Source organism: Scophthalmus maximus, chromosome 6 (assembly GCF_022379125.1).
Source record: "Scophthalmus maximus strain ysfricsl-2021 chromosome 6, ASM2237912v1, whole genome shotgun sequence".
Classification (NCBI taxonomy): domain Eukaryota; kingdom Metazoa; phylum Chordata; class Actinopteri; order Pleuronectiformes; family Scophthalmidae; genus Scophthalmus; species Scophthalmus maximus.
The window spans coordinates 12,954,281-12,979,718 of NC_061520.1; the positions used below are offsets into that span (position 1 = coordinate 12,954,281).

Here is a 25,438-nt window from a genome sequence, read left to right on the forward strand (position 1 = left end):
GGGGATATTTAAGAAAATAAGATGGAGGCTAAGGGACTAATATCAAATTCAGACAAACAATAAATGATGTAGTTGTTTCACAAATTGGTTCTTCACAAAGAGAGTTGGAACCCAAAATCCACCTTTATTTTGATTAAGGCTTGACTTGACCTTTGACCTCCAATAGTTACTCTGATTACTCTGGACTAATGCTGCGTTCCAGTTTACCTCAGAAGTTGGAACTCACACCCCGGAAGTCGGGGTAGTGAACTTACAGGGGCGTTCCATTTGCAATTCCATTTGCAATTCCATTTGCGAGTTCCGAGATCATACTGGAACAATAAAATCGCTTCCGAGTTCCGAGGTAAACTGGAAGGCAGCAAAACACCAAATCCAGAGTCCAGAGCATCTACCGTTCAAAAGTGCTGTGTTCAACTAAAAAGATGGTTTAAATAGCCTATTAAAAAAAGATGATTTATAGAAACACAATTACAAGTGATTCAAAAAGTCGCTTTATTTACAAAGTGAAAACATCCAATTACATTATCTTTTGCAGAGGTAAAGGTTACAGCTTCACATATTTCCAAAGATAGTTGGAAAGAACTTAAACGTAACTTTTGACTAGTTGCGACACAAATCTGATGCAAATGTAAGGGAGATGGTGACTCAGATGATGGGAATTTAAAAAAAGTCTGAAAAGTGGCCTGTCCTCCATAACATTGGCATATTGAAACAAATATTATCATGAAGCTCTCACCATGAAACGCTCATAATATCTAGTAGGAATAAAATCATGAAATTTCCATGTTGCTCTTGCCACTTCTGTCCCCTTAAATGTGTAAAACAAACATATATCAGAAGCTCCATTGAAATTCAAAGTCTCATCTTTTCCAAAACATCTTATAAAATGGGTGATACTCCAGGGGCGCTCAAGCAGATTCTTTAAAGAATAATTCCTTTCAAGAAAATATTAGATCAACACAGGAAAACCGTTTTTACATACATGAGACCATATCATGCTGCCCAGAGTGATTATACTTTTTTTTTGTCACGATTAATTGATTTTTTAAGGGTCCAGTGTGTAGGATTTAGGGGGTTCTGTTTGCAGATATTGAATCAAATATTAAAAATGATGTTTTCATTAGTTTATAATCATCTGAAACTCAGACAAACACTGGCTCGAGAGAGGGCCTTTTGCATATTTCGGTTACCTCACGGCCACAATAGGTTCTCCTGTACACTGGGAAGGGGAGAGTTAGGCAACGGGTATTCAGTAGATTGGAATCTGCAACAGCAACAATAAAAGCCACTAAATTCTGCACACTGAACCTTTAGAGGTTTATGTTTAGAGGTCTGTGACATCGGCATCAGACCAGTCATACTGATGCATCACTGATGAGAGCACTGAATTAAATTCTTCTCCCCTATAAACAGTGGTTTGAGACCCAAAGTTACCAAAGTACTCAGCTGTAGCACTGGATGACAGTGTTGGCTCCTTGGGTTGAAAATGATCAAGAGACGCAGAAATAGACTCTGTATCCAACATCCACCCATAGCCAACATAAGCTGGAGGGAATGTTGTCGTGCCATTGTCTCCATCATTGCCGTCTGTGACCGCAGTCTGAGTCCAGGAGGGAGGTGGACGTGTGAACAGACCTCCTGCTACAAGCTGACCATGGTGAAGGGCATTGTCAATGCTGGGCCTGAGGTAAATAGGAGACGGGGGCAGCAAATCGAATTCTATACGTGAAAGAATACATTCATGTTCCCCAACTTTTTGCCATAGTACTGCAGCCTGAGAGTCGGAGATGCCATTGCTAACTGAATCAGGCTTGTATTCTGCTGTAACGGTAGATGGCTGATCATCATACAGGCACATTACATGGTTGGTGACACTTGCTCTTGACAGCCTATATTTTGCCCAGTTATTTGGCATCAAGGCTTCCCAAGTTTTCTCTGATTTTCTTAGTGGCCCTTTTTGCACATTGGCAAAGATCCTTCGCCACAAGCTTTTATCCTCCACCGCTTCAGACACCTCACTTCTGCCCTGCCAATGGTCGCCCCTGGAAGGACCCTTAAAGGGCATCCAGAAGATCCAAGATCCCAGGACAAGCAAAGAGAATCCCCAGGCTAACTCAAGGATTCTTGCCCAGAACTGACTGAGCCACCAGCCCCAGCCAAAGCGCCTCCAGTTCCCCAGTAACCCATAAAGCCAGAGGAGACTATACATCTGAAGGCTGCAACAGAGAACCCCAAGAAGGGCACACACTGCTGTTACCCGCTTTGCTTGCCTCTCAGTCCTGTGTGAAGGAAACCACTGGGACACAAAGGACCTGGAGAAGGACGCTCGATGAGAGAGAGACTTTATAAGAATTCCCATGCAGAATGGGAGGCCCCAGCAGAGGGATAGTGTCTGTAGCAACAGAGGGAGAGCAGGGGATAACATTGAGGAGTATAGGTCTGCTACAAGTAATGGAGTGCAGTGTGATATAGCCAGCCCTCCAACCACCCATGGGTGGTTGGAGGGCTTTTTTAGTGGAAAAAGTAATAATTTCGACCCCCTGAGTGTAACCAGAGTGAGAGCAACCTGTGCCCACAGAAGAAGCTGCAGAGGAAAATTATGGAGAGCTGCCAGAGTAGCACGAGACAGGATCTGATGGGTACCATAAGGATCAAGTAGAAGGAGGACACCACGCAAAGTACCACCCATAATTAGGAGACCATTGGCCAGGGTCAGGGTATCACAGAGGGAATGGGGAAGAGTACATGCTCCAGCCATTCCCAAAACTGCCATCACTGCCATTAGTATGAAAAGGCTGGCAGATCCGAAGACATGTAATTCCCAGGCAAATGACAGTGTGCGGCTCATGTCATCCCAGAGCAGATTGGTGCCGTTTAAGCTTTTGAGAACAACACAAGGTCTAAGACCAAGGACACAGGGACCTCCAGGTCCCTGCGGGTTCTGGTTGGTCAAGGAAGTAAACACATTTGTTTGAACAGGGTGTTCAGGGCTGTTACCACCTGAAAGGGAAAAAAGAAAGGGGAAGAGTCTCATTTTTGATGCAGAAAAATTCAAATGTTTTTTTTAAAACTACAAAATCTTACAGGCGCACAGGATCAAAAGCTTCTTGAAAGTCACCATAAAAATTGTAAAATCTGAAAAGTTATCTTTCGAAGACAGAGAATCTGAACAAGAACAAACTCTATGTTTGACTTCTATTACCAATCACATGATCACTTACCATCCTGAGAGTCGTCTTTTACTATTGATGTATGACTGTCTTTTAACTGTTCCTCAGTTGTCATGTGGCTGCCTCCCAAGGAAGTCTCCTCTGAGATGATGTGTACACTGGAGTGGGTGTGTCCTGTTTTTGAAATATTAGCTTTGTCAGCTCCTCGGTCATGAGCCCGTAATTGGTGTAGAGCAAGTCCACTGCCTTCCACTGAATCACTGCTGGTTTCTGAATAGAAACTGGCCATGCTGGTGATATCATAGTTTCTGCCAGTGCTTCGAGTATGTTGGACTGACTCAGAGTTGTCCAGTGAATGTGAAGTTTGAATTGAACTTTCAAGTGAAAAAAGACACACGATTGTTGTAATGAAGAGTAAAGAGCAGCTCCCCATTTTAGGGCAGCAAAATCTTAATCCCAAAACCTGTGGAAGAAGAATAAAAAAAGAGGAAGAGGAGCTGACATGTAAATCCACAATACATTTTGAGCTCCACACAATTTGAACAGCTATTCATATTGCTGAATACTATGAAAGTAACTAGACCCTTATCCTGTGTCAACTGTGTATATTCACAGTCCACTATGTGAAAAAGTTGATGTTAGAAATACTTTAGAAGTAAGGTAAAGGTTAAAGAGTCACACAGATTCCCTGATAACAAATCTGGAGTTACAATCCTTTAAAGGACAATAATTCCCCTGTGTAATCCAGTGAAGCTGCACATTCCACAACATCTGTAGACAACACAGCTTGGCAAAACCACAGCACGAGCCAGACGGACCTGTCTTTTCACATTGGATCACAAATTTCAAGCTGCCACTTCATCAATACATTAATCACAAATAAGATATTAAAAAACTAATATTAAATAGATGATAGAACCCAAGTACCATGTACAATAATCCTCTTTTTCAGCATGACCTTAATGTTTCCAAATGCAAACTTGGCTGAATTTAGATGATGAATGATTGTTGCTTCTGTTAGTGTTTATTAACACTGCTCAAAACACAGACCACAAGCTTAAGAAATGTCTAATGTCCCAACTTACTGTTGAGAAATTTTACTATTTGATTTTTGAACACGGGGTATTAATGAAACAACTGCAGATGCATTAAAAAGCTTTACATGCAAATGTATTTGTGGTGGATTTTCCATAAATACCAAAACACATAGTTGCCAGAAGAATTTCTCCTGTAAACTAATCCAACCCCCCTTCAGTATAACCAGATAATGCAGATGTACCTGTGATTCCTCGTGTCCTGCTCCTTTTTAAAGTGTCATGGGTTGCCCTCGGTCTCAAGATGCAATAAAAGGGTGTGTAACATCTCGTTTATGATGTTGGAGACGAAGAGCATCACTGTGAGGACTGAACACAGTGGATTTACAGACATGCTCAGAGGCATCTAGCCTTCAAGCTGGTGCCTTATTCCTATTACTGCACCGGCTGATTACTTGGCAGTCTCCCATCATGATGTTACCTGTAATCACAGATACACAGTGGGACCTATATAACAGGGGTCACTTCCACAAAACAAAAAAACTGACAAGTAATTGTCTTCACTTCACATGTTGTGATTTTAAAAAGTAAAAGTAAATAAACTTAAGAAACTAATAACAGTCCACATATCTCACCTACCTCTTTCTACAGTAGTTGGGTTAAGGCAAATCCCTTCTGAAAAGGATTACATTAAGATCCTTACAGTGGCACAAAGTCACATGAAGTGAGAGTGTGACGCCAGATAGACACTTTAATATTGATGCATGCCAACTGACAGGCTCATTACTTTGAAAAGTATGCATTTGCCTGAAGTCAAACCTGACATGACATACGGACAGTCGATGTTACGGGCAATGGTGAAATGCATAGGAAATGATTAGCTAATTTGTTGTCTCTTTCATTGAGGTGTAAACATTTTCATTTAAGAATAAATATTACTATACACATATAAGTACCACCACCATTTCCACCAGAGAGCAGAATCTGATCTACTCTGCAGTGAGTGTGGGAATTAACTCTGTCCTGTCCAGTGTGTAAAGGGCACAGCCTATGCACACGGTGCATCTGTCTTGGTCCACCTTAAGACGGGTGAGAGGCAGTTTGTTGTGGAGCGAACAGGGGGAGGCCCTCAGTGGCACATGCCTGGGCCTTTAAGGCAGACTGGGGCAGTTAGGTGTTGTTAAAGGTACATGCGTTCAAATGTTTGCCAGGCCTGACTCTGTTTATGTGTCCAACTGACACGTTTCTGCCTTGGCTGGTGTAGAAGCCGAGTAGAGCAGAGTGATATAATGACATTAAAGTCTAACAACAACTAGAGCATCTATCTATCTATCTATCCACCCATGTATCTAAAAAGATAATGAAACAACAGGTAATACACAGTGAGTGCACATCGAGGTGATATGATGTCTGCAAATAACCCAATGTTCACACAGATGGTGTGTTGGTGATGATCTGTCGCACTTCAACTGACACACAATGAGATATGATGAGGCATATCACCACATCTTAATTGTGCACAAGTGTGTATGTTGGGTGTGAACGTAATGTTTCCAGTTGTTCACCGGACAGTTGCAGAGAGCCTCTTATGAACGCCGGTGTCGGGTCATGCGGTGGGACGGGACCGCCGCCTCGCACATCAGCCTGAGGAGGTGTCGCGTTGTTCTCGGGGCCTGTACTTCCGTCATTTTATATCCCACTGGATAAACACCGCGGGCCCGCTGCTGCTCGCCTGGCTGTGTGGTCGCGAGGAGTACACGTACAACCCGTGGCTCCGCTGGACAAATCAACCTGTGCTCCGCGGGAGCTTTGGGAAATTATTATTTTCATCCGGACAGTAGTGTGGATCTCCCCCTGAAACAAACAGACGTCAGAGACCTCGCCTGCCGCCGCCGCTGCTGCTTACATTTTTTTTTTTTTTTTTTTAATCTAATCACAGCATTGTTTGCGGGTTCACGCTGCTGCCACATGCACGATGTGGCGGAGTGAATGGCTCGCTGCCGGGAGCTGTTAGACGTTTATCGGCTTTTTTAGTTTTAAACACCGTGCCTTGGCGCAAAGGAGAGGATTTCGTTTTATTTAAGGTAGCATGACAGGATGCGGAGCCGTCGAGCTAGCTAGCTAACGTTAGCGCAACGATTGGCTAGCTAGCTAGTTAGCCTCATGTTAACTGCCATGTAGGGGGGCTGTTGTTGTTGATGTGTGTAGATGTATCGGTGATACACACACAGGGTGTATTTCATTAGACTCGTCCGTGGTATTTGACGGTGTTGAATACAGCTAGTCCGACAAATATCCACACGGGTTGTGTCAAAACAGTGCCGTGCTAATCAGAGAGACGCTAGCCTGCTAGCTGCTAGCTAAAACGTAGACACTATGATTGCACTGCCAGTGCACTTGAGTCTCGAAATCAGACTTTTTAATGGTAAAATGTCTTAGAGTGTAGATGATGGCGTATCTAAGAAGCCATACACGTGTGATTATCATGTTTAAATTAGTAGACAGTGGGAGGCGTAGCACACATCGTATTACAAGTCAAAATGCACTTCTCTTCTTCATGGTGTCATTTCAACGACCCCCTCTTTAACGAGCAGATATTCATTGTAGATGCACGAGACGATGCTAATATCCCCCGGTGTGAATTCCACCGCATCCCTTCATGCGTGTAGGATGTTTTGGGGGATCTGATTAGGCTCCATGTGTGAAGATCCATTCTCTCCTCTCCAGGTGAAAGTGACAATGAATGAGCAGGAGAGTGGGGTGGTTTCCTTCGACGAGTATGTGCGGCAGAAGGCCCGGAGTGTTCCACAGCACAGGATGAAGGAGTTCCTGGAGTGTCTGTCCAAGGGCCCAGAGGTGCTGCAGGAGTTCAGCCAGCAGGACGGGGCAGCCACCACCACGGCCATGGTGTACCAGCAGCAGGGCACCAACTGTGTGTACACAGACAGCACTGAGGTGGCAGGGTCGCTCTTGGAACTGGCTTGCCCGGTAAGATCCTCTTTGAATGGTTCTTGTTCCTGAATGATCGTGTTGCAGTTCTTCAATATGGCGTAATCTGCTTCAATACACACACACATATATATTATGTGTGTACATGTTTGTTGGACAGGTACAGGTGACTTCAGCAGAGATTTCCCCTCAACTGTCTGTCCACCAAGGCTCTGAACAACAACTTCAAGTGCAGGTTGGTTTATACGCCGCTTTCTCTCAAACTTCACCAGACACTAAGGGGGTTTGCTGGAGGGGCGTCTACAAACACAGACATCGCTCACTGTTGAGAGGAAAACAAAGGGGATGGCAGCGGGGTCTTTGATTCCATTAGTTTAAGTAAAATTCATCGTCGTTGGAATCAAGTATCGTTTCTCTGCCTGCTCTGACGCCTGAATCCACTCTAGACGTGGTTTAAAGTGATTTAATGAAGGCAATTCATAACGAGAATATTAGATTCTGTGATCAGTTTTTTAATTTTCCCTGTCGAGGGTATATCTCACATTCCAGCATAATACTGCATGTTCATATGAAGCAACACATTCACCCAGTCCTTTATCCATTCACTTCAGTGTTACACTGACGGTTCTTTACTTTAATGGCTACACATGGGATCAATCATTCACCTTCTCTCTACTGCTGCGCCTGTCTCTCACTGTTATGTCATTAATGTTTAAATATCCCTATTTAAGCAACTAAGCTTTTTCAGACATGAAATCTGGAAAATGTCTGGAAAATTGGGTCTGGACAGTTTTTGGGGGGGGGTTACCGTTCACACATAAAGAAAAGTTCTGGAAAATGTTTAGACTTTAGTGCATGTCTGAAAGATATGATTCTTTAACAAAAGAGATTTTCTTTCTCTGGGGAAGAAATTAGTTTCTTTGACAAGCTACACTGTAACTGCCTGACCTGCTCAGTATTGTTTTTGTATCATTGCAGCTTGATATTTGCGTATCAGACAGGCCGTAATTTATTTGGAGATGAACTCTTCTTAATCAAAATTAATTAACTTACTTCATGGGAAAGAGTTCATTGCAATGCGTCTGTGCACAGTGAAGTATGTTATTTCTTACTCATGTATCTGTTTCCTTTCATGCTACCTCTCTATGCCAGGTTCAGATACAGGAACAGCAGGGCCAAACTGTTGGCCAGGTTCTTCAGCTGTCCTCCCCTTCTCAGCAGGACCTGCAAGGGATCTCCACAGCCCAGCTCATTCAGCATGGAGATCTCACAGAGGAGCAGCAACAGCAGGTACAGTATTAATTTTAGTCACTCGTATGTATCCATGTGATGAATGTCTGCTGTTATTTCCACAATGCCGACTGTTTGTTACAGATTCAGGCACAGCTGATTGCTGCTGTAGCTGGAGGACAACAAATACAGTTCCAAGGAACGCAGCATATCCAGCTGCCAGGGGGCCAGCAAATTCAACTTCAGGCTGGTCAACAGATTCAGTTACAAGGGGGGCAACAGATTCAACTACAGGGTGGACAACATTTTCAGCTACAAGGGGGCCAGCAGATCCAGATCATAGAACAACAGGACTCTCCCAGGGAGGCAGACAGGAGGTCTGGCACTGCCTCAACTGTTCTCCAACCTGCCAAGAAGCGGAAGGTGGATGTCCCTCTTTCTGTCTCCTATGCTGTTACACAGGGTCAGCAGGGTCAGCAGGTGGTTCTGGCCATTCCTCAAGGGCAGCAGCAGAGCTACGTGTCCCTGCGACCAGATTTGCTCACTGTTGACAGTGCTCAGCTTTACAGCACTACAGGGACAATCACAGGTCCCACGGGCGAGACCTGGACCATCCCTGTGTACTCCGCTCCACAGCAGCAGGGTGTAACTCACATTGCCATACCACAGGAGACTTACAGCACAGTGCAAGTTACCACCACCAATGGTAAGGACAAAATGTCCCCCAGCTCCTCATCACGGTCTGCAGATGTGCAGTTGACCTCTGCAGGGACACAGGAAGAAATAGTACAGACCCTGTTCCCTGCGCAGTTCATGAACGGGAACATTCACATCCCTGTGTCAGTGCAAACTGTTGGAGGAACTTACAACACGACACAGTCGGTGCACATATGGGACCCGAATCAACAGCAGAGTCAAGGAGAAGAGGGACAAGAACAGCAGCTCCATCTGCAGGTTAGAACAGATTTTTCCTTTTTCCTGTGGACCTACTGTAGACCTATTATGTGGCTGCCTATTTGTCCAAAGCTCAGTGAATACAATGTATAGACAATTAATTTAAATAAATTACACAACTGCTGTGTTGAGAATAAAAATGATGGCAGATATATATCCTTAGTCAAAAAATTATTAAACGCTTCTGATGGTGTTCGAAACCTTGAAGATGCATCGTGATTCACAGCAGGTGTTATTTGTTTGAAACTATCACTATTAAAATGCGCTTGTTTTTTTTGTCCTTTTCAGACCTTGCATGAACTATTACTGCAAAATCATCTGGCTGATTATCATCCTGTGATTATTGAGGTGTGTTGTATCCCGGCTGCCCCCTTTTCCCATGAAGCATTAACGTTGTTTTTATTTTGGTCTTGTGCAGGGTCAAGAACAGACTGAGGCTCAAGATGAACCGCCTACTGAGATTCTGGTTCCTGTCTGTCTGAAGCCAGAGGAGGGCCTGGAGGTGTGGCGCCTTTGGGCGATGCGAAAAAATGCAGAGTTATGCAGGCAGGAAAAGACCAAGCTTGCACCTATAGGGCGTAAGTCGACCTGTTGTAATCATTTGATCATGAATTTATAATTATCCATTTAGTCCTGATGCATTACCTGTTCTTGATACCTTTCCTGCTTGAAACTGATATATAGGCAAGTTGACTTCGTCACACTAATAAAAGAACCTTTGCCTGTGCTCATCTCTCTATGTTCAGGTCGTCAGCCCCTGCGTTTTCAGGAAGACCTGGTGTCCAGTGCGGTAGCTGAGCTGAGCCTGGGTCTTTCCCTGATGACTCAGGAGGCCCGCGGAATAGAAGAAGAACAGTTTGCCCCTGATGTTCTGTATTATGTCTTCTTGTGTATACAAAAGGTTAGTATCCTCCTGCCTGTAAATGGAGGTTGTTTACCACGCAAAAATACTTTATCAAGTTACTTAAATGTGTTTCCTTCCATAGTATCTCTCTGAAAATGGACGTGTGGATGATGTTTTCTCTGATCCATATTACACACGTTTCTGTGGGTCTTTACACAACATACTGGATGGTTGGAAACCCAGTGTCCATCCTCTAGGTAAAAAACAATCAACATGTACAGTATGTAACATGTTGTTTCTGTTCTTTTTCCTTCTTCTCTCAATTCAAAATAATGACTTATTTTGTGTTTTCATCTTAGGTTACATCATTCCAAGTCATGTGACAGAGGAAATGCTGTGGGAGTGTAAACAGCTTGGTGCACATTCACCGGCCACACTGCTCACAACTCTCATGTACTTTAATACTAAGTGAGTAACCACTAATTGCTGTCTTTAATGACACAAGACGTGTATTTCAGATGTAAATATGTAGTTTGTTAAAAATTCTATCTTTGTCACAGGTATTTCCACCTGATGACACCTGAACAGCACCTGAAAGTAGCTTTCTCTAAGGTTTTAAGACACACAAGGAAGAACCCCACTAATGCCAAGGACAAAGCAACCAGCATCCGCCTTCTCAAAGGACAAGGTCCACACAGTGGCGGACAGAAAGGTGCTTGATGCAGTTGGCGTCATGTTAAAGTCTTGCTGCGAACTGTTGCCCTGGGCAGCAGAAAGTGCTGGTGCTGAACCTCTTTTGTGACATCCGTTTCAGGAACTGACGATATGTATGAAGAACAGGTGGAAGATCCAGAGAATCCTCTTCGCTGTCCCATCAAACTTTATGACTTTTACCTCTTCAAATGGTGAGTGACACTAGATCCAAAAAATCCTGCTTAAGTGGATTATTCATCAGTATGCACAGAAAAAAAAACTTGACTCCCTTTTTCTCCTCCTTTTCCAGTCCTCAAAGCATTAAAGGACGAAATGATGCGTACTACATGACTCCAGAACCCGTCGTTGCACCAAACAGCCCAATGTGGTACTCATCGCAGCCCCTCACGAATCAGCAAGTGGAACACATCCTGGCTCGCATCATTGTGGTCCGAGAGATCCAGGATATCATTGGTGCCGGTCCAGAGAACATGGGATAAACTGAGAGGACTGATGGGAAGAGTTCCAGTCAGCGGTTGTTGACTATGCAGTACCTGTCCTGGCCTCTATAAACATCAGTGACCATCTCAAATAAAATGGATCAACTTCTAAAACAATCTTTTTCCTGAGGAGTGTATCACAATTGCACTCGTAAATTTCTCTCCTTGCATTTTCCTGCTTTCAGCCGATCAGGTGGACTGTTTTTTTCTCTTGATGTTTCTCCATGTAAACAAGGCTTTCGTTTCACCACTGCGGGATCATGATCAGTCTCTTGAGCTGCTGCTCTCAGCTGATCATATCTTAATTTTTTCCTATAAAAGTCTTTTCTCAATATATGAAGATATCTCTCCCTTCACTTGTTAACCTCACAAACCGTCAACCACGTGTTACTTCTCAAGGTCCCACTACGACCCATAATATCTTAAAGGGACAGTTACAGGGACCACTGCTCAAGCTTTTTCCCCTATTCTGCATATTGAATAATGTATTGATCTGTTCAAAACTGAAACACTTGTGCCTGTTTTTTTTCTCTCCAAAAAAACGACAATTTATGCTTGTGAGTTGAATCTCAGATATTCACAAGGTCAAAGTGCTATATTGTAATCATGCGGGCGGATGGAAACATTTTTCTCAGGTCAAAGCTGTTGATTAAAAAAAAACAAACACCCGTCAAGGATCCTTGCCAACCCACTCCTGTGTATGTGTAGTCGGGTTATTAATCAGGATATAAAGATGGAAACAGTGAAAAGTATCTGTTGCTCTCTAGTCTGTGGAAATGCAACTCCTGACGTTTAACGTACGGATAACCTGTGGGCCCTCTAAAGATGACTTCTTACAGCATCCAGAGCCTCATGATACCTCCAGGGAAATTACAAGTTATTGTGGATTTACTTTGACAAAAAATACTGCTTCATTTATTTACTTAAACCAGTCATATAGCGCTGTACAGTCATTTTCTACAGTCTTCTGTTTGATAATTTTACATACCAGCATTACAAAGATCCATGTAGCAGTCTGAAATCCTTCACCACTGACCCCCACTACTTGCAGACGTCCATTAGATTGACAATAACTTGACAAAAAGCAAAGTTGTTATTTATCGTCCTTTTCATCAGGGAGGTTTAGACGCAGTCGTTTCAGTGTTTGTGTAAAGTATTTGGGCAGCGGGCAGGACACGTCGATGTCTACTTGACTGGCTTGTGGCAGCATTAGCCGTTGTGCGTGCAGATGAAGAGGAAGATTCCGTATCTTGCTTTGTTCCAGTCCAAGCTTTCCCAACACACGTTCTGGTAATTTCTGCAGACCAATATACACCATTTAGTTATTTAGACGTGATGGGTGAGAAAACAGAAACCAAGCCCTGGAAGGTCCTTCTTTTTCATTTGTATTCACTAAAGTAAGAGTGGCATGATGTCAGCCGCCTACATTATGAACATGTATTACTTCTAAATGTGTTTGAGGTCACTGTGTCCTTTGTGGTATATTAGAAATTAATTGTACCTGGGGTGCCAGTTTGTTCCAGTGAGAATACTTATGGTCACCGAGGATGGGACATGCCACAGCCAATGCCATGTGAACCCTCATCTGGTGTTTAACTCCTGTGGACGCACAAGGAAAAAGAAGAAAAAAAGCACAATAACTTCCCACACTTCTTCATCTTTAATTTTTTTTTGCCAAAGTATGTTTTTTCAGTAAATTTCCCAAAAGCACAATCTTTTTACCGGTAAAAGGCTGAAGCTCCACAAGGCTGCAGCCACTGTTGCTGTCCAGGACTCGGTACTTGGTCACGGCGGGATGAGCTTGCCGATGGGCCCGGACTTTGGTTACACCATCACCTGCATCGTTCATTCTGAACATTGGACTCAACGCCATCTGAAAATTATAATAAGTAATGAGATTGGAGAAGCCATGCACCTTATTTTGAATTATTCTACAATAACTAAATATTGTCTTAATAACAGACTAGTCAGTAATTAAGTTAACAACTCACTATGATCACAAGCAAAACTACATTTTTTCAACTGATGACATAAAAGTCACTGCATTTGTGAAGCTGGAACAAGTAAATGTTTGCACTTTATACAACTGACTACAGCGATTACTAGATGATCACATTCAGCGTTGATTTTCTCTCATTTGACTTCATGACACGTAACTGCTGCACCGTCAAAATCACAGAAGAAAAGACACCTTGTAGTGCGGCCGTGGGCCTGTGACCTCTCGCTCTATGATGGGAATATCAATCACTCCTTCGGACGGTACAGGTACACCCACTGTGATGACCCTGCGGAAGATCAGTGAACAGGAGAATGAGCCACACAAGCTAATCTGTGTGCTAATGTGAATTGTATGCATCTATTTATTCGTATATCCTTTATCTTTACCAGTATTTCCTCTGCACTTGGTTATTTCTGTGCAGGTTGAGAACGCGCTCCGCCGCCTCTTGGTTCCGGGCCAGTAGGAGAACTCCTGTTGTCTCCTTCTCCAGTGCCAGACAGGGAAGCAGCTGAGAGTCGGACTTCATCTTCATCCCATCCATCATCTTGGAGAGGACAGGAAGCACAGATTGGATGGATGTGGCCTTGGAGTCATCTGAGAGACAACGACAACATCAATGCACACGTATTCAGGTCCAGTTCGCCCAGATTCAGCTTGAGATTCACCTTTTTTTTGCCCAAGGTAATTTTTTATCAAATACAAATACCAAATATGAACTAGTCCCAGCGGATCAATTGTCTTTTATGTTTTTTTGGCTTGTTGTACATCAAACTTTTTCCAATGTTGGACTGTTGGTCAGCAAAATACAAGGCACTAAAGTTTGGTCTCAGATATTGGTCTCAGATATTTAAGTTTAAACAATCAATTAACTGAAGAAAAATCAAAGATCCCTCATTAAATTAATTATCAGTTACAGCCCTACATCAGAAAAAAAGCAATCCTGACATTTTATGAACCATAATATGCCTTTTTAATACTTTTTTTTTGTATTTTTTTATATTCAGATCTTAGGTAAACAATATTTTTTCTCGCCATATCCCAAACGTCCCGTCAGTGTTGTGACAAACACTCTTCGGCTGTAGGTCAAATCAAAGCCCAGTGAATGTCTTGTTTCGAACGAGACACTCGCCGCGGGTTTACCTCGCACCGGAACACCGTGGGGCTTGTTGATGATCACCACGTCTTGGTCCTGGTACAGCACGCTCCTGTGGAGGTGTTTCGCCAGCACGTTGGGATGAACATTCTGGAGCTGTTGACTGAATTGCCTCAGCTCGTACACCCTCTTCTGTTGGTCGGACAGCGGAGCCTCGGCAGCCTTCGGTGCCTCCTTCTCCTGTTGAACCTTCCGGGCCAGGTCGATGGCTGTCAGGCGGCGTTTCTCCCCCGCGGCGGTGGCCTGGCTCCGGGTGTGGGGCGGCGCCGCCCCCGGAGCCCTGCGGCAGTTTGTCCGCGGTTTGAACCGCGACAAGAGGGTGTTCACCCCGGAGGTCCAGTCGCCTGTCTGTGCGATTCTTCTACAGCTGTTCATCGTGGCTCAGACTGGAGCGGTGTGACATTCACTTTGAGACACTAACACAGACTCCCGGAAGCACGCTGTGCTCGCCATTGAATTACTTCCGAGTTGCACCTTTCAGAATAAAAGTCTACAACGTTTATTTTTCAGATTAGCTTTAAAAAGAAAACGATTGGGGAAAAGCACAAAAACACATGATTATATTAATAATATGGACTTTAATTCATTTATATTTACACTGTTTCATCCAACTTGACATTTTAAAAAAAGACTTCCAATTGCTGTGATGCTAAAAAAATATATAAATTGTGTTTTAACGAAAATAATACAGAGCAAGTGGCCACAGACAATGACCCTTCAGATCCTTTACTTTACTTAAGGGTTTATAGTATTTCAGGTGTCGATTGGACTTCAGGTGTCGATTGTCGATTGGGACTATGGTTTCATATGGAATTTTACAAATAAAAAAATCAGAATAATGACATACATGATAGAGATCCAAATAAAATATGTCCCTGTTTAAATCTGAGATGAGTAATTGTCTGTTTGAACGGTGATAATGACCGAACCAAAAAGTCTGACTTAAAAATGATCAATTAAATACGATTATTATTTTTGCGGCTCGGATTCTATTGTGCTTCCAAAGTAACTGACTACAAATTTCCCTCAACGTTTATACCGTATATTTACAGTTTATGGTCGGTGCTTAATACAACAACAATTTCTGGAGTAACGCAATTTCCTTTTGTCTGACCGCGGGTGCGCTTGTTTCCGACACTGCCGCCTCTCTGCCCGTTGGTGCATTTGAATGTGTTGATCGTAAAACGCCGCCCACCTGGTAGATAACGAGAAATAAATGGAGTGTCTCGCCGTCGGTCCAGGCGGGTGTATTTGCTGCGTGTTGTATTTGCTGCGTGTTGTATTTACAGTCCATGCTTGTGAATTGTGACTGTCTTTGTTGTTCTTTATGAAAATATAAGTTTTGAATTCGCCTCAAGGTTCTGTGAGGACAGTGCTCGTTCATTTCTGGAATAGACGAATTGCCCGATGGCTTTAGTTGAATCACAAAAGGAGGGACACAGTTTTTATCGCAAGTCAATTTGATGCCCAGAAGCTGCAGATATGAAGATCACAGACAGTGCGCTGCGGAGCTTCAGGGTCGCCAGGACTTACAGAGAGAACTCCCAGAAGGTCAACTGTGTGGACTACAGCCCGAACGGGGAAAATGCGATATCAAGCAGCGACGACGACTGCATTGTGTTGTACGACATACACGAGGGAAGGTGAGTGATCAATGCATTATATTGTAGAGGTACAAAATACTGTGTTGTTAATTGATTGACTAAACTCCAATTGTAACACGTAGACAACTGAAACATACGGTGGCCCTGAAGTGCAAATCACAACGACAAATGGGAAAAACACGAGCTGCAAATCACAAGGTGGATGTGACCCTGGAGTCATCGTGGAGACAAAAACAACAACTGATGCACATATATTATATATTATAGGCCCAAGTCTCCCAGCTTCAGCTAATGTGGTTGCCATTGGGTTTTCTCATTTGCCATTTTGTTTTTTTAAAATTTCCCATTGTGTTTTCTTTTTTGCTGCTCTGTTTTTTTGATTTGTTATTGTGTTTTGTGATTTGCCATCGTGTTTTCCCATTTGTCGTTTTGATTTGCTCTTCAGGTCCATCACAGAAACAGACATCGACCGATGTTTGACATCCACTGTTTTCAGTACTAGATGAACCTCCTGACAGACACTACACTGGTTATACATGGGGGTGTGCAGCATTTCCCCCGTGCTCTCACGTGATCAGACGACTGACTGATCTGAACATTTTTTTTCTCTCTCAGACCTCAACGCACTCTGTTCAGCAAGAAGTATGGAGTAGACCTGATCCGCTACACACACGGAGATGCAGAGACGGTGGTTTACAGCTCCAACAAACTGGATGGTAATTACTCACCAGTCAGATGTTGGTACAAAGCACCTAATGACAAGATGGGAAATAAATGCAATGGCGAATGAAAATGTTTTGTGTCTTGTAGATACCATACGATACCTGTCTCTGAGTGACAACAAGTACATCCGGTATTTCCCTGGCCACACTGCTAGGTGAGTTTGTGTGACGACTCGGACCACCACCACCACACAAGAAATCCGCTAAACAAGAATAACCCTTGTGACATGCTGGGTAAAAAAAACAATACCAACAGAAGAGTATTTTCGTCCTTGTGGTCCTCTAAACAGACCAATACTTGTGTTTTTATAAGTGTAATACTGTCAAAATTATTACAAAATGGACATAATCCTAATGTCTACATCTTTGAAATTAGGTATATATTCTAACCCATTTATTACCTATACCTCATCATATACTGACAAAAATGCGTTCACATTTACACTTGAATGTTTTACAAAGACATGAAGAATGTTGTAGCCTTGAAATATAGATCCGATCAGTGTAAAAAAACTAAATATCAACAAGTCACTTTGTTTTATGGTTTCAGGGTTATTGCTCTCTCTATGTCACCAGTGGACGATACGTTTATCTCAGGCTCGTGGGATGAGACGATACGAATCTGGGACCTGCGCTCTCCAAACTGTCAAGTGAGTATTCTGAAATGTTTAATTACACTGCTTATAGTTGCTATATAGCTCTTTAAAGCAGGACTTTCCAAATTACTGCACATCAGGGTGCTAAATATAAGTAGCGTGTATATCCTCTTTTAAAAAGCTTTTATTCTGTGACCACTGGGTGTCCCCAGACCTGTTTTTAGAACCACATGGCTTTACCCTGATAAAAAACACACAGTAGCTAGAGCACAACATCGTAAAAATATTGTGCTTTAAAACAAATCAAAAAAAGAAGTGGAGAAATTAATATGAACAGTGTATGACACAAACCCAAGTCATTGATTAAGAAGGCTGAAATGTGGTGGTAATACTTTGCATATCTCCATCAAAATCCAAACCTTCTGTTGTAACCTCTCACTCTTTTCTCTTCATCATTTGTGTTTGTGTTTCAGGGTTTGACTCATCCACTGGGGAAACCCTTCTGTTCCTTTGACCCTGATGGGCTGATATTTGCTGCTGGGGTAGAATCACAGGCCATTAAATTGTACGACCTTCGTGCTTTTGACAAGGTGAATTACAAATTCAGCGTGTTTTTGTTTGTTTGCAATGCGTGCGGGAGCCCTTTGTACTGTTGCTGCTGCTGTGTTGTTTTCTCTTTTATATTGTGTTCATAACACATTTTATCTCCCTTTCTTAAGGGTCCATTTGCCACCTTTGAGATGAGGTTGAATCGTGTCTGTGACTGGACTGGACTCAAATTCAGTAGTGATGGGAAACAGATCCTGATCTCTACTAATGGAGGGATGATTCTTGTCCTTAATGCTTTCAGTGGATCTGTGCTGCACACTTTTTCCGTAAGAGACATAAATAGTCATTTAGTCACATTGCCACAAATCTACCGAATTACATCTGTTTGTATTGCTGTTTTCATACATGAAATCCAGAAAATGTCCATCATTCAGGCGAGAGGGGTGGTGCCTGGATTGAGCGCCCACTTGCTCGGCGTGAATCTTCTGGAGATTCTCCTGCTGTATTCTCAAATAGGCTCACTGACATTTTCCAGAAATATTACCAGGGGGCTGGCAGGAAAAGTTTAGGGAAAATGTCCGGAGCAACATCTGGCGACTTTTTACACTAATCACTTGTAAGCAGCTGAATGTTTCCATGTCTCTGCTCATTTCAAGGGCTACAACAACAGTAGAGGCATCTCCCTGGAGGCGTGCTTCACTCCAGACTCACAGTTTGTCATGATCGGTGAGCCGAATACGTCAGCTTTACATTTGGTTGTCTCCTCCTTTGAGATCTGTGTTCTGACTGTGTTCAACTGTGCAGGTTCCGAGGACGGGAGAGTCCACGTTTGGAGCACTGAGAGCGGGATGAAGGTGGCCGTGCTGGATGGGAAACATCCGGGACCCATCAACACTCTGCAGTTTAATCCCAGATTCATGACGTTTGCCAGTGCCTGCACTAACATGGTGAGATGATCGAACACACAAAATCAGCTGCTGCGGGACAAATGAGAGAGAGGTTGCTCATTGTCACGTTCTTCTCCCGTTCTCTCAACAGACCTTTTGGCTTCCGTGTGTTGATGACTAGTAATGGGAGCGAGTCCTCGTACAACACATTGTCGTCATGCAGTGACGGTGTTGGACTGCCTATTTTCTGGCACGTTAGAAACACCATGGCCTGATAGTATGTTGAAGAAAAACACTTTTTTTATTGTTTTATGTTAAACATTTTACTTTTAGTCTTTTAAAACCTTTTAATGCAGCTAAAAGTGCAACAAAATGTGTCCTGTAAAAAGTTTTTTATAACAGAATTAAAATTGATATATTTTAACCCTTAATTGACTTGTCATATATAATTTTATAATTTAACTGATTCATTGTTATTGTTTTTATTTTTATATCATGTCGTAATGGTGCTAACTCTTAAATTTCAAATAAAAATAAGAGCTAGTGGGGTTTCCGTTCTTATTTTTATCATCTTGATATAGATTAATACAGCTGCAGGTGATTATAACTTTTATTATCAATTAATCTGACGAAAACCATTTGAAATTATTCATTCAATAAAATGTCAGAGAATGTAGAAAAATCTTCATCCAGTTGATGATTTTGTCCGACCAACAGTCCAAAACCCGACATTCTCAAGATATTTATGAATCATTACGACATTAAACACAGTGAAGGTTTTGTGTCAGTAAATTGCTGCTTCTCACAACAATAACACGTCACTCATGTAATTTCACTTAACAAACCGAAGTTCACTCAGTCAGTAAACCGATGTGTGAACACACATGCGAGCAAGAGAGAAACAGGCAGCGTTAATCATTTTGATGAATGGGTGTTTTTTTCTTTTTTTCGTACACAAAGTGTGTCTTCCTGAAGAAGAAGAAGAGGGGGTGGGGGCTCTGTTGAATAATGTATGGATGCTTGGCTTGTGTACTCACCACAGAGTAAATAATGGATGATCCCATCCCAGGTAACCTCACAAGTACACACTTATCTTTCTCTCACCTGTGTGTGTGTGTGTGTGTGTGTGTGTGTGTGTGTGTGTGTGTGTTTTTGTTAGTGGTCAGTGATCTAATCGCACTGACCATTTAGGAGCCAACATTTGGAGCTCTACTCTACATCTTACCTAAAACCACAGTGTTTTGAGTATATTTTAACAGTGTGAATGTTTTGCTTGAGCTCTCTGCCTCATTCTCGGCTTTTCACGATGAATAAATACCAGTCTCGGTCCAGGTAACAATGTTGAATCCAGATCAGTCCGATTCTTGCTTGGTGTCACATTTCTGTGACTAGCCGTGGCTGGAATTTGAGATCATGCAGTTGTATCTGCTGCGGCCACTGTGATAAATAAAGTCCTTATGTTGTGTTACACTGACAGCATCTGAAAACACAGCACTGATGTCATGAGCAGTGGATTTCTACCCAACCTGGTGCGTCCTCACACACACAGTACAGGACAGGACAGGACAGGACAGTATGTGACCTGGGAGAGAGGCACCCCCACCGAGACCTTTAAAAGTTGCGGTCATCGATACGCAAAGAATTTTAGATCAGTGGTTAGGGTGGCATATCCACTGACAGGCACGTTATTACTCATCAGCCACGGTTCCGCAGATTGTATTTCAAGTGTAAGGAATCTCCCGAGTCACCCTCGAGGCGTTTATGTCAGTGGTGTGCGTGGGTCCATCTGTCTGCCACCAGTGGAGAGGCAGCATACCTGTTGAGCGAGAGGAGTGAGGACACAGAGACCCGGACCCGGTCCGTCTTGCATGAGAGGAGTGTGTAGCTGTGACAGCTGACTGCCAAAAGATGTCACACCAAACTGGAATTAACGGTAGGTTCATCTCTAAAGGGAAACTCTGTAAATCACATTAAAGGGGAAAAAGATGTGACTTTTCTTCTAGTTGGTTCCTAATTCAGTTCAGCTGTATATGTATTTTTTTTTTTGCAATTTACTTTTTGGCCTCTGAGCTGTATCTGAGCATCCTCAGAAATGTCTCTAGAGATTTAAAATCATCTTGAAGTGGTCTCTTACCTTTTTAGCAATTTTATTGACATTCCGTGAATAGAAATGATTGTGGCCTGTAAAAGCCACACACATATATGACATTTTAAGACTGTGTACAAGTCATTCACAGTTAAAATATCAATGATCTATGCCTTGATGTGACATTTAGCACCTACAGGCATTCATGGATACTTAAGAGTTTGCATATATACTGTATGTGTGTTATGGCATTTGGTAATTGGAGCGTAGGGGGACAGGTTGGCGGAAGCATACCTCTCTCACCTTCCTCACCCAATCTTAAATCATTTATGAGACCGTTGTGTTTGGTAACCATGGTGGGGTCTCACCATGGTGCTAAAACAAATGGCTAAATGTAGTTTTCAAACTACCTTTGGGGGTTTGTAAGCCGGGGAATGATGAGGTTGTTTTATCCTAAAATGTCTCTGATCATTTCATACAATTGTCCCACATCTTAGTCACTTGAGGTGATAGCGTGACTCCCTGGCAGTGGATCAAATTTTCTCCCTGAAGTAGAGTCTCAGGTTCTTACTTACCTAACTCTGTCTCATTTGCTTTCAACCCCCCCATCCCCAGTTTTGACTTGTCTGCCTTATATCTGGTTACTTTAGCAACATCTGAGCTGAAAGAGTTTCTGGCCCGGGCGAAGGGAGGTGCCATCAGAATAATGAAGATTGTCATCAGAAATGGTAAACATGAGACATCTCTCATATTCAAAGGGATTTGACATCATTTAACCTTCAGTTGACTTGTTTTAAATCCCGAGAATGTTCTTGTCTGCAGAGGCGTTGGTGCTAGAGTCATTCAGAGAGCCTGCACACAGCTGGGACAAAGACTACGACCAGTGCCTGCTTCCTCTGCTCACGCCTCAGGACCCTTCCTACATCCTCTATCGTCTGGACTCCCAGAACGTCCAGGGATACGAGTGGATCTTCATCGCATGGTCACCTGACCAATCACCAGTATGTCTTCGAGATGCTGATCATCCACGTGTCATGGCTGAACAGCCAGTTTCAAATTTAGTCATTCAGTGCACTGCAAAGTTATTGTCAACCTAGAATGAGACAAACTATTCAAAATTATTGCTATTAACTGAATTACAATTCTAAGCGGCTTAAAATTATCTTTATTTCTTTTGTCTTACTGTACAATTCAAGGGCCAATTTAAAGTTATATTCATGTGTAATCTAAGACAAACTATTATTATTGTTATTATTACTGAGCACAAATTGTCCATCTTCTAGGACAAAACATTTGCCTGCTCATCGATTGCAGATAAATTTACCCAAATGTAAAAAACTTATGAGGTGATTATTTTGCTGTGCTGCCTTTTCCTGACTTGAAGACAATGCTGTTAAAATTATTATTAATAAAGGTAAAATAGACTGATCAGAAATTACATTTTTTTTAAAAATTCAATACAATGAACCATTCAAATATATAAGATATAAAACTAAACCATTGAAATCCAAAGGAATGAACTCATTTTTTTCTCCCGTCTGTTGTCGTCCTCGAGGTGAGGCAAAAGATGATGTATGCAGCAACCCGTGCCACACTGAAGAAGGAGTTTGGAGGAGGTCATATCAAAGATGAAATGTTTGGCACAGTTGAGGTCAGTAAAACCTCTCCTGTCTGACAACGTATCCACGAATTTTCTTTTGTCCGACAAAATACTGTTCGCTCTGTGTGCAGGAGGACGTGTGCTTCCAGGGATACCTCCGACACATGTCGTCCTGCTCCTCTCCAGCTCCTCTCACCGTAGCCGAGCAGGAACTGCATCAAATTAAAGTCACAGAGGTAATGTTTAGACAACAAAAACTGTCTGAATATGGATACTCATTGTGTTATACATATGTATATATACAGTATTTTATGTGTGTTTATTCTGTATGCTTCTGTATTTTTCCCACAGGATAAAGTTGTATGGGTATGTAGATTTTCCTCCTAATACAAATTCAAGTGAGTGTCAGGAAGAAGAGAGAGGAGGACAGATTTAAAAACTGTCTCTTGAATCCACAGGATGAACGTAGACGAACTGGGACACCAACAGCACGAGCAAAGGTTTGTTTAGTTCTGTGCATAGACATCAATTTCCAAATCAAGTAGTTATGTCATTTCATTTTTATAATTTTTTTTTCAATTCTACAGGTTACAATGGAGTTCGGCTTAGACAAGAGGGCGCAGGCTCTTCAGGGCCTTGCGTTCCCGTTACAAGAAGAGGCCAAACGAGCTCTGCAGCAACTCAAACAGAAACGCATCAACTACATACAGCTGGTGAGCCCAGACCCCAAAAAACACCCTTTGTCTCTAATCAAACAGCAAGCAACGTGTTACACACTATTTTTGTCGTACGTCGTGAAACTAGCTGTGCGTGACTTGACTCCAAAGCTTGTTTTGTGTATGTTGCATCACAGAGGCTGGACGTAGAGCAAGAGACCATCGGACTGGTTCACACCAAACCTACGGAGACCCACGAGCTTCCCTACAGGATTCCCACAGATTCCCCCAGATACCACTTCTTCATCTTCAAACATTCCCACCAGGGCCAGCTGCAGGAGGCGTTGGGTCAGTACAAGTTAAACTGTCGGGGGGAAATCTTTCCTGACTTCAGAATGTTTAGTCTAGTTGCAAGGCTGGTTGCTCTTTGCCCTAAATTCCCTGAGACAGAGACAGAGCGTTTCTATGGAGACACTCATTCTGTCTGTTTGATGACGACATTATTCTGAGAGAGCTAAATACGCCCACAGAGACTGGAGAAGGAAGGCTTTTTGAGACACCATGCGCTTTAATCTCTCAAACGCCTATGTGATTGATGTCAAATGCTGTAGACTGGACCAAGAGAGTCGGGTCCCTGTGTCCTTGTCCAGAGGAGGAAACATTAACTGTCGACTTCAAACTCTTTGCAGTGTTCATATATTCGATGCCTGGATATACCTGCAGTATCAAAGAGCGGATGTTGTACTCCAGCTGTAAGAACAGGCTACTGGATGAGGTGGAGAGAGACTACCAGCTGGAGGTCACTAAAAAGGTACAGGTCACCAAGATCACCCACCTCAGGAATGTCCAACACACACAAGCCTCAATAATTCATCTGTCGTTAACGTAGATGGAGATAGACTGTGGCGATGGCCTGACAGAGGACTTCCTGTACGAGGAGGTCCATCCGATGGAGCACACCCTAAAGCAGGCCTTTGCCAAGCCACGAGGACCAGGAGGCAAGAGAGGCAACAAGCGCCTCATCAAGGGTGCAGGGGAGAACGGGGAAGACAGTTAGATACTACACACACACATGTACAAGTACACATGAAAACCTACCTGATATCTATGAATTGACTTTGATATTTGACTGTTTAGCTTCTAGCCATTCCTTCTTTATTCTTACTCAAGGACATGCATTTCACACATCCACCATGAAGCAGAATCCATTCAAATGGTGAAATAGAGTCTCAAAATGTGAATATATTTTTGTGGTAGCCAACATGCTAAATTCTCATCATCAAAACATAGTTCAGGAGCTGCTTTGTCAACACGGAGAAGAATATAACACTGAGGCTGATTAATTTAAATATTTAGGTTTAAATACCATGTGAAGTCATGATGAGGTTCCAATACTTTGAGGAAGGCGCAGCAGCAAAATCTACAAATCCTCATCTTCTTAAAGCCCAATCATCCACCAGTGTAACAGTCAATTCAAAGTCCTGCTGTGCAGCCAAACGTCCTTCAAATCCACGGAACTTTATTTCAAATTCTGGTTGTATGGGGCTTAGAGTAGAATTTTAATTCATCTACTTAAATTTAACTTTAAAGTATAATTTGAACAAGCTGATGCACTTAACAGTATATTATGATAATGCATAACTTCTCTGTAAAGAAGTGTCAGAAGAAAACAGGATGTTAAAGGATCAAAATGCTTATATTTTGATGAATTTGCCAATTTCACTCAAAGTTGACAACAACACTTCCCATCTGACTTGCCTCTTCCGTCCCTGCTCTCCACTTTGGGAATTACCTGCCTCCATTTAAAAAAACAAAAGTAACTCCAATAATGATACAGATTTCGAGACCATTATGAATGGCTCTGACATTTCTGTTTTAGGGTAGATTATCCTTCATATTGCATCAGTACAGGTCCATGGTTCACTCCTCACACCATGAAAATTTATCCGCACGACTTTTACAGTTGCCTGCTTCAGTCACACAGTAAGGTTTAACTACATTCAGATGAAGGCTGTTGTTTTACATGGACCCACAATCCACAATAAAATATTTTCTTTATCTTCCTGTCTTTATGACTTCATTTCCGTGTGCGTGCGTGCATGCGTGTGTGTGTGCGCGTGTGCGTGTGTGTGTCTGCCTGCCTGCGTGCGTGTGTGTGTGTGTGTGTGTGTGTGTGTGTGTGTGTAATCCTATATAGCCATGCAGGCAAGCA

The 25,438-nt window shown here is 42.6% G+C and overlaps 4 protein-coding genes across 8 annotated transcripts; 2 read left to right on the forward strand and 2 right to left on the reverse strand.

Moving 5' to 3' along the window:
• Window positions 1-477: 477 nt before the first annotated feature.
• On the reverse strand, window positions 478-5,676 carry LOC118309257 (proline-rich transmembrane protein 3-like). The gene is made up of 4 exons (XM_035631153.2): window positions 4,844-5,676; window positions 4,450-4,685; window positions 3,222-3,633; window positions 478-3,000 (listed from the first exon to the last, which is right to left on the reverse strand). Exons 3-4 carry the CDS (start codon window positions 3,601-3,603, stop codon window positions 1,325-1,327), a joined length of 2,058 nt encoding a protein of 685 aa, XP_035487046.1. The 5' UTR covers window positions 3,604-3,633; window positions 4,450-4,685; window positions 4,844-5,676; the 3' UTR covers window positions 478-1,324.
• On the forward strand, window positions 5,550-11,708 carry LOC118309254 (transcriptional regulator QRICH1). 3 transcript variants are annotated; one of them, XM_035631148.2, is made up of 12 exons: window positions 5,550-5,576; window positions 6,932-7,192; window positions 7,314-7,388; window positions 8,306-8,443; window positions 8,528-9,337; window positions 9,756-9,915; window positions 10,084-10,238; window positions 10,324-10,438; window positions 10,541-10,649; window positions 10,742-10,893; window positions 10,996-11,086; window positions 11,185-11,708. In XM_035631148.2, exons 1-12 carry the CDS (start codon window positions 5,565-5,567, stop codon window positions 11,372-11,374), a joined length of 2,268 nt encoding a protein of 755 aa, XP_035487041.2. In that variant the 5' UTR covers window positions 5,550-5,564; the 3' UTR covers window positions 11,375-11,708. The 3 variants fall into 3 exon arrangements, with proteins under 3 accessions (XP_035487041.2, XP_035487042.2, XP_035487040.2); XM_035631149.2 differs by lacking the exon at window positions 5,550-5,576 and adding an exon at window positions 5,908-6,288; XM_035631147.2 differs by lacking the exon at window positions 5,550-5,576 and having other exon boundaries at window positions 6,367-7,192.
• Window positions 11,709-12,261: 553 nt separating this feature from the next.
• LOC118309269 (mitochondrial RNA pseudouridine synthase rpusd4) lies at window positions 12,262-14,989 on the reverse strand. The gene is made up of 6 exons (XM_035631182.2): window positions 14,514-14,989; window positions 13,760-13,967; window positions 13,566-13,659; window positions 13,097-13,247; window positions 12,876-12,973; window positions 12,262-12,671 (listed from the first exon to the last, which is right to left on the reverse strand). The coding sequence occupies exons 1-6, from the start codon at window positions 14,899-14,901 to the stop codon at window positions 12,468-12,470; spliced, it is 1,143 nt and encodes a 380-aa protein (XP_035487075.1). The 5' UTR covers window positions 14,902-14,989; the 3' UTR covers window positions 12,262-12,467.
• Window positions 14,990-15,676: 687 nt separating this feature from the next.
• LOC118309272 (WD repeat-containing protein 82) lies at window positions 15,677-25,284 on the forward strand. Of its 3 annotated transcripts, XM_035631186.2 has the most exons (17): window positions 15,677-16,169; window positions 16,746-16,846; window positions 16,941-17,007; window positions 17,403-17,502; window positions 17,922-18,038; window positions 18,168-18,323; window positions 18,654-18,723; window positions 18,802-18,944; window positions 21,795-21,971; window positions 22,526-22,621; window positions 22,702-22,806; window positions 22,922-22,936; window positions 23,029-23,070; window positions 23,158-23,283; window positions 23,424-23,574; window positions 23,916-24,037; window positions 24,116-25,284. In XM_035631186.2, the coding sequence occupies exons 1-17, from the start codon at window positions 16,009-16,011 to the stop codon at window positions 24,281-24,283; spliced, it is 1,917 nt and encodes a 638-aa protein (XP_035487079.1). In that variant the 5' UTR covers window positions 15,677-16,008; the 3' UTR covers window positions 24,284-25,284. The 3 variants fall into 3 exon arrangements, with proteins under 3 accessions (XP_035487079.1, XP_035487078.1, XP_035487077.1); XM_035631184.2 differs by lacking the exons at window positions 15,677-16,169; window positions 16,746-16,846; window positions 16,941-17,007; ... (3 more) ...; window positions 18,654-18,723; window positions 18,802-18,944 and adding exons at window positions 20,123-20,817; window positions 21,621-21,698 and having other exon boundaries at window positions 21,793-21,971; XM_035631185.2 differs by lacking the exons at window positions 21,795-21,971; window positions 22,526-22,621; window positions 22,702-22,806; ... (4 more) ...; window positions 23,916-24,037; window positions 24,116-25,284 and adding an exon at window positions 19,036-19,315 and having other exon boundaries at window positions 15,712-16,169.
• Window positions 25,285-25,438: the final 154 nt, after the last annotated feature.